The 6,343-nt window shown below is 53.6% G+C and overlaps 1 protein-coding gene across 1 annotated transcript; it reads right to left on the bottom strand.

Annotated features, from left to right (window-relative positions):
• Positions 1 to 1,338: 1,338 nt before the first annotated feature.
• Positions 1,339 to 5,845, bottom strand: SPR (sepiapterin reductase). Its single transcript, XM_003413564.3, has 3 exons — positions 5,509 to 5,845; positions 4,632 to 4,922; positions 1,339 to 2,148 (listed from the first exon to the last, which is right to left on the bottom strand). Exons 1-3 carry the CDS (start codon positions 5,828 to 5,830, stop codon positions 1,958 to 1,960), a joined length of 804 nt encoding a protein of 267 aa, XP_003413612.1. The 5' UTR covers positions 5,831 to 5,845; the 3' UTR covers positions 1,339 to 1,957.
• Positions 5,846 to 6,343: the final 498 nt, after the last annotated feature.

The following is a 6,343-nucleotide window of genomic DNA, read 5'->3' as shown; positions in this document are numbered from 1 at the left end:
ATTGGGGCTCCAAGATGACCTGGATATTAAAAGTCAATGAACATTATTACATTTATGGGGTACTTACTGCAATGCGAGGCACTGCGCTAACCGTTTACAAACAGATCATTTAATATGCACGAAGATCTTTTGAAGTAGGTGCCATTATAATCCACGCTTTTCAGATAAGGAAACTGAGGCACAAAAAAGAGAAGCAACTTGCCCTGGGTCACTAGCTGTTAAGCGGCAGAGCAGGGATCGGAGCCTGGGATTTTGACCCCAGCGAGGGGTGGGTTCTGTTGACCAAGATGAGAGCTAAGAGTGTGAGTTGCTCACTCACACCTCAGAGACCACACAGGGCAATGCCAGCTCTGTTGTCCTGCAAGGCCTGCCCCTCTACAAACAGTGCTGCCGTCAGTTCTCCAGGAGGCACGGCTTCCATGCGCCCTCTGCTGTGCACAAGGAGCATCACAGAGCTTCCTCCTGCAGAAGCAGGGCCATGCCTCCTCCCCCCAAAAAAGGTGGGCCGGGGTGAGTAGCTGGCTGGCTGCAGACCACCACCACTGTGGATCCCCAGCCTGCCCCAGCTACAGACCCGCAGAAGGATCAGCTCCGTTGCACCCCTGGTTTCTCAGGTCTTCTATCTTGTGAACATGTCCACTTTCTCCAAAGGCATGGTGATCCTACACCCACCCCACTGAGCACCGGAACCATAAGCCAGATGGACATTACCAGGAGGACTCATGACAGGCCCACAGGGAGCTGGGATTCCATTTAGAGCATTGCTATAGTTGGCAAGGGGTAGAACTGGGAATCCAGGGGAGACGGGTTAATCAGAGAAAGGATCCATCTACACAAGCGAGGGCCACAGGTAGGACCCTGAAGGATGGGTACTTTTTGAATTGCCCAAGGATGAGGAAAAACCAAACCAAATCTGTCACCAGAGTGGATTCCGGCTCATAGCAACACTACAGGACGGAGCAGAACCACCCCGTAGGGTTTCCAAGGAGTGACTAGTGGATTCCAACTGCTGACCTTTTGGTTAGCAGCCAAGTTCTTAACCACTGTGCCACCAAGGCTCCAAGGGTGAGGAAAGGGCAGTAAAAACTGAACCAATCAATGCAAAGGCTTGAAGGAAAAAAGGAGTCTGGGCATGTCCATCTCAGCCAACTTTGTTTGGATGTGGGCTTGAGGCTGGGTGGGGCTTGGTGAGAGGCAGACAGCCCCAGAACAACTCCCCAGGAAATAGGGGTGGTGCCCTAGGTTTGGGCTTATTGTCTTAGGAACATCCCTGGGCACAGCTAGCTAGGGAGTCAGTCACTGGCTGGGCCTTATATCAGAGGAGAAAGCAGGCATTAATGATTTACAGCAAAGGATACTCCACATTTTATTTGTATCTGCCTTTGGAAAGTACACAAGAGGCTCTCAAGGGCCCTTTCCCCCAGCCTGGGGGAGGGTTGGTAGGTTCTGGAGGGAGGAGGCATCAGGATAGGACACAAAGTTGAACAGAAGGGTCTGCTACCTGGGCAAGAGGCATCTGCATGGCAGGCACTTGTGCTGTTCCCTTCCCCTCCAGGTGACCTGTGAATCTACATGGGCCCTCCTTTCTGACCCAAAGTTGCCCTCTCCTCTTCCCCTGGATTGGCCATGGGTGGGAGACCCAACCTCCTCTCTTCCATGTTTCAGCTTCTTTTCCTGCCTTTCCTGTGCCTAAAATCTATTCCTGGGGATAGAGAACACAAACATCCATAATTTCTCTCTCCCAAGCCTCCTACAGAAGCCTTCTCATAACCCAGGGTACAGAGCAGACTCCTGAGGACTGGTAAGCCCAGTAAGCATGGGGGCCCTCACAGCGTGAGTGCCTATCTGTGTAAGGCAGGGCTGGTGATGGCACTGTGGCAGGACGTGGGGAGCTATGGGGCTTCTGGGGTATGCCTGCAAGTGGGGCAGGAAGGCCCAGGGAGCCAAGGACATGGGCTTATTTATCGTAGAAGTCAATATGGTCTCCGGACTTAAATGTGTCCTTTTGCAGCAAGCTCAGCAGTTTCTGGGCCGACATTCCACAGTCTACCAGCTGCCCCTTTGTCTTCAGCGCCTGCAGACTCTGTCGTAACTCTGGGTCCACGGAGGTCTCCCGGGCCAACTGTTGCATGTCTGTGTCCAGGGGACCTAGGGGACAAAGAGCAGAAGATGAGGGGACAGGGCCAAAGCAAGGACAGAGGGACATGGGCCCCAGCTACAGGGGCGGGTGGGGGGAGTCTGAGTCAGATCTGCCCAGAGACAATACCTCACTGTAAAAATGGCACAGTGGAGGTGGCTATCTCCTATAACTTCACAAGGGGGAGAGAGAATCAAGATAACAGCCCAAGCTGATTCCTATGAGATGGATATCAAACATACTTCCTCTCTCCAACCTTTTTACCAATTCTGACACCAACCATCTCTCCCAGGGCACTACTTATCTGCTGGGTTTGATAATTTGTTGCAATGGCCACAGGGAACTCACAGACAGTACTCATGACTATGGGACTTATTAGGGAAGTAACAGGTTACAATTCAGGATCAGAAACCACTCAGCATACAGCTCTTCCATCAGGACCACCTCTTCTAAGCCATGCTGCAAGGATGCCTCTCTCTGGACCTCAGCCCCTCAGCCCCTGGAACTCTTGGCCTGGCCGGCCTCTGTCCTGCTTGGGCAAGTGTTACAAAGCTCTTCTATTTCTGCTGCTAAATGCCCGGAGGTACCCCACTCTGCCAGCAAGACTCCTGCCTGAAGGCACTCAGCTTTCTGGCTCCATGGGACATTAAGTCCACCACCATCTCCTGCCAATCTCCAGTTTCTGCTGCCTCAGCTGCCGCCATTTCTCTGCCACTGTTCCTTGCCGTCTCTCACCATCTCCTGTTACGGTTCTGTCTCCTGGGTCTAGGAGGTTGTTGGTGCAGCGATCCTGGTTCCAAAGGACATGCTCCATTCTTTCTTGGTGGGAGTGTGACTCCCCGCTCTGACTCTGATATGGCTTATTTTAAGCCTAGTGGAATGGGAAAGCTGACCAGTCTCCTCCTTAGGGTTCCATACATATTATTTATATGGTCCCACCTCTCACAAGGGTGCCATGCTCCTTATTTACAGTATTAGCAAGCTATCCAACCCCCTTGGTGGGCCACAAGTACCTTATCTGCATAGTCCCACCCATTCAGTGGGAGTTACAAAAGCTATGGCTAGAAGGGCTATATTACGTAATTAACTGCGCTGTACTCACTTTGGCTGACGTGTGGTCAGCGATGCCAAGGGCTTCATTTTGTCACTATTGCGTTCTAGGCTCAAATTCCAATGCCCACTGAACATGGTCCCTCCAAACCACCATGTCTAAAACTTAGTTGATCACCCCTGTCAAACCAAGAGCTCTGCAGGAGAAAGATGTGGCAGTCTGCTTTTGTAGAGATTTACAGCCTTAGAAACCCTATGAGGTCGCTATGAGTGGGAACTGACTCAACAGCAGTGGGTTTACTCTTCATATAGGAAGCACTTCAGAATTTAGAGTTAACGGTCCTCAGAGGCAGAATATCACCACATCTCAGGGTTGGAAGAACCACCCTCCTGATCCTCAAATGTTTGTAACAACCTGCGCCCCCCTGGTGAGAGGGGACTTGCTATCTTTCTAAACAGCCCATTCCACTACTGGACACCTGTTTAAACATTCTTCCTGAGAGTGCGATGAAAACCAGACTGGTCTCAGCCTTCCTTCAGGCCCTGGGGGCCTCTCATTCATTCTGCCCACTGTTGTTTGAGTGAGCCCTAGGCTGGGCTCAGAAAGGGTGCTGAGTGAATGCTGGCTGTAAGAGTAACTCACGAGTGTCTGTGTGTTAGGGAGGGAGGGGACTGGATACTGGAGAGCATGAGAAAGTGGAAACAGCGCTGATCAGGAGCTTGGATGCAAGGTTTAATCCTGGTTTTGCCACATCTGGGCTTTGGGCAGGCCATTCTACCCCTCTGCCCCTGGGGTCCTGATACGTAACTCAAGAGGAATAGACCATTTTAGATTTCCATCTAAGTGGCTAAGATATTCTACAAAAGCTCTGTCACCACCTTCTAATTCCAGGAACCTCAGGAGTTACTATGGTGTCACAATGGGGTAGTTAGACTCAGACCAGGTGTCACAAGACCCCCCACCCCTTAATTTTCATGAGGACAGGAGCTTTGCTAGATGTTGGGGACGTTCAAATAAATAGGGCATGGTCCCTGCCTTCAAGACTTTCTTGTCAAGTGAGGGAAGCAGAGAAGTAAACATATGAAGATAATACAGTGTGATAAGCCCTATATAACAATTAGAAGTACGAACAAAGCATCTTTTCTGTTTCACATAGGAAATGGGGTACAGGTCTGAAATTCAAACCCTAGTCTTCTCTCAGATTCTGTATCCAATACTTCAGACTTCCCTGCCTCACCCTCCCATCCAGCCGACTGCCCATATTCTCTAACTACCGCTCCTTGCATACCTGCTATACATTTCTTGGAACCTGTATTTTCCCTAAGGGGTCATGGGTCATGATTCAGGGACAATACCTCTGTGGGTCTTTCCCTGCAAAGGACAGACTACACCCCTTGCCAAGCAGGTTCTGGCGGGGCAGGGATAGCAGTACTGCCTACCCACCTGGGGCATAGCTCAGCACCCTCACAGTAGGTTCCTCCGCCGCCAGGACCTGGAACATCATGTTACGGGCGGCCTTCCCTGCACAGTACAGTGCCCAGCCCTTGAAGGGCTGCAGTGCACAGATGGATGAGATGTTAACCACCGTCCTGCTGAGGCCAGGACTCTGGGGGAAGGCTTTCAGGATGCTGGAGGTCAGGCAGAGCGTGGAGGTCAAGTTCAGAGCCCAGTAGTTGTTCACTTCAGCGGGGTCAGCCAGGTCCACGAAGCTTTTGGACACATCCCCAAGAGTGGCTGTGAAAAATCAGACCTTAGGAATCACTCAATGCTGGCAGGGCTTTCTCCTTCCCCAGCCCTCCCCAAATTCCGCCAGATCTATGGGAGGAGTCCCTGTTGCACTTTTGAAAACACCTTCTTCTTTCCCAGCTTTGCAGACAGACGCTCCACAAGTAGCGGGCTGAGAAGGCGCCTGCCCTACTCTAGGACTTGGGAAGAGCTCTGGAGATGTCTGGGAATTTTCTTCAGCTTGGAGACCCCATGCTCTGACCGAAGCCTCCGCCAGAGGGCGCTCGACAAGACGATCGGGATAGTTCTACGGGTGCCTTAGAAAAACCTGGCTTCACTGGGGTGGGACCAGGTGGAGGTAGAGGGGAGCGCTCCAAGGGCATCCGGTCTTCCTCCTGCACACCTGGCCACCGCTTGCCCCCCAAGCTGGAGCACTTAGGACTTTAGGCGTCTTATTTGACTCCTTATCTGACCCCTTATTCCCAAGTGGTGGGGGAAGGGAGAGTTCGGAGGAAGGAGGGAGAACAGGAAAGGATACTAAACAGTACTCCAAATGGAAAGTCCGCGCCCCAAGCTCAGTTCCCGCTCATCTTACCTGCGTTGTTGATGAGCAGCAGCCGCTGCAGTCCCTCAGGCTTGGGCAGCTCGCGTAGGGCACCGAGCAGATGCTGCAGGCCGGCCTCGGTGCCCAGGTCGGCGGGCGCCCGGACCACGCGCAGGCCAGGCCGCCCGGCGCCCAACTCCGCCTCCAGCTGCCGCAGCGCCTCGTCGTTGCGGGCGGTTAGGACCAGCACGGAGCCGGGCGAGAGCAGAGAGGCCAAGAGCGGTGCCAGCGCCCGGCCGAAGCCGCGGGAGGCCCCGGTCAGCACGCACACGGCGCGCCCCAGGGACTCCGCCTTGCGGCTGCCACCCTCCATGTCTCTGACCTTCGACTCGCGCAGCGCGGGGCCGGGGGCGGGGCATTCGCGGTGCAAGGAGCCACGATTTGGTGGGACGGGAGGGCCCGCCCAGAGGGGGCGGGGACGGGAGCCTAAGCCTGCGCGCTGCGACCAACCTGGGCCTTGCTACCTGGGCTGCTGACCGAGGAAATGATGCGGGCTGCACTGGAGCTAGCGCGAAGGAGCTAAACCGAAAACTCGGCCTCTGCGGGCAAACCTAGCCCAGTTCCAAGCGCGCCTTGTTTTTCTCCCATCACTCCGGCGCAACTGGGACGCATTCTATAAATTTCTTCCCAATTCCAAATCCAAATGCTTGCGCAAGTGAGCTCCTCGAGGTCAGGGCACCTTGCTCGGTGCATCCCTGTACGTGGCCGGTAAAAGCCCCGAATGAAGCCCATGGCCGTTTAGGACTTGGGGTCCTGCTAGGCTTGTGGAGCTCACTGCCCTCTGAGTAAAAGAATCCTTCTCCGGGAAAACCCCAGTCGCTCATCC

This window comes from Loxodonta africana, chromosome 15, assembly GCF_030014295.1.
Source record: "Loxodonta africana isolate mLoxAfr1 chromosome 15, mLoxAfr1.hap2, whole genome shotgun sequence".
Taxonomy (NCBI): Eukaryota; Metazoa; Chordata; class Mammalia; order Proboscidea; family Elephantidae; genus Loxodonta; species Loxodonta africana.
The sequence above is the reverse complement of the archived record's forward strand: the minus strand, read 5'-3'. Positions and strand labels throughout refer to the sequence as shown.

What these genes read in the sequence shown, in the direction of transcription:
- SPR (XM_003413564.3), bottom strand. Translation starts at nt 5,830, where the DNA reads ATGGAGGGTGGCAGCCGCAAGGCGGAGTCCCTGGGGCGCGCCGTGTGC. An exon ending in GCTGCTCATCAACAACGCAG is followed by an intron (nt 4,923 to 5,508) that starts GTAAGATGAGCG and finishes GATTTTTCACAG; the next exon opens with CCACTCTTGGGGATGTGTCC. An exon ending in GGTGCTGAGCTATGCCCCAG is followed by an intron (nt 2,149 to 4,631) that starts GTGGGTAGGCAG and finishes TTTGTCCCCTAG; the next exon opens with GTCCCCTGGACACAGACATG.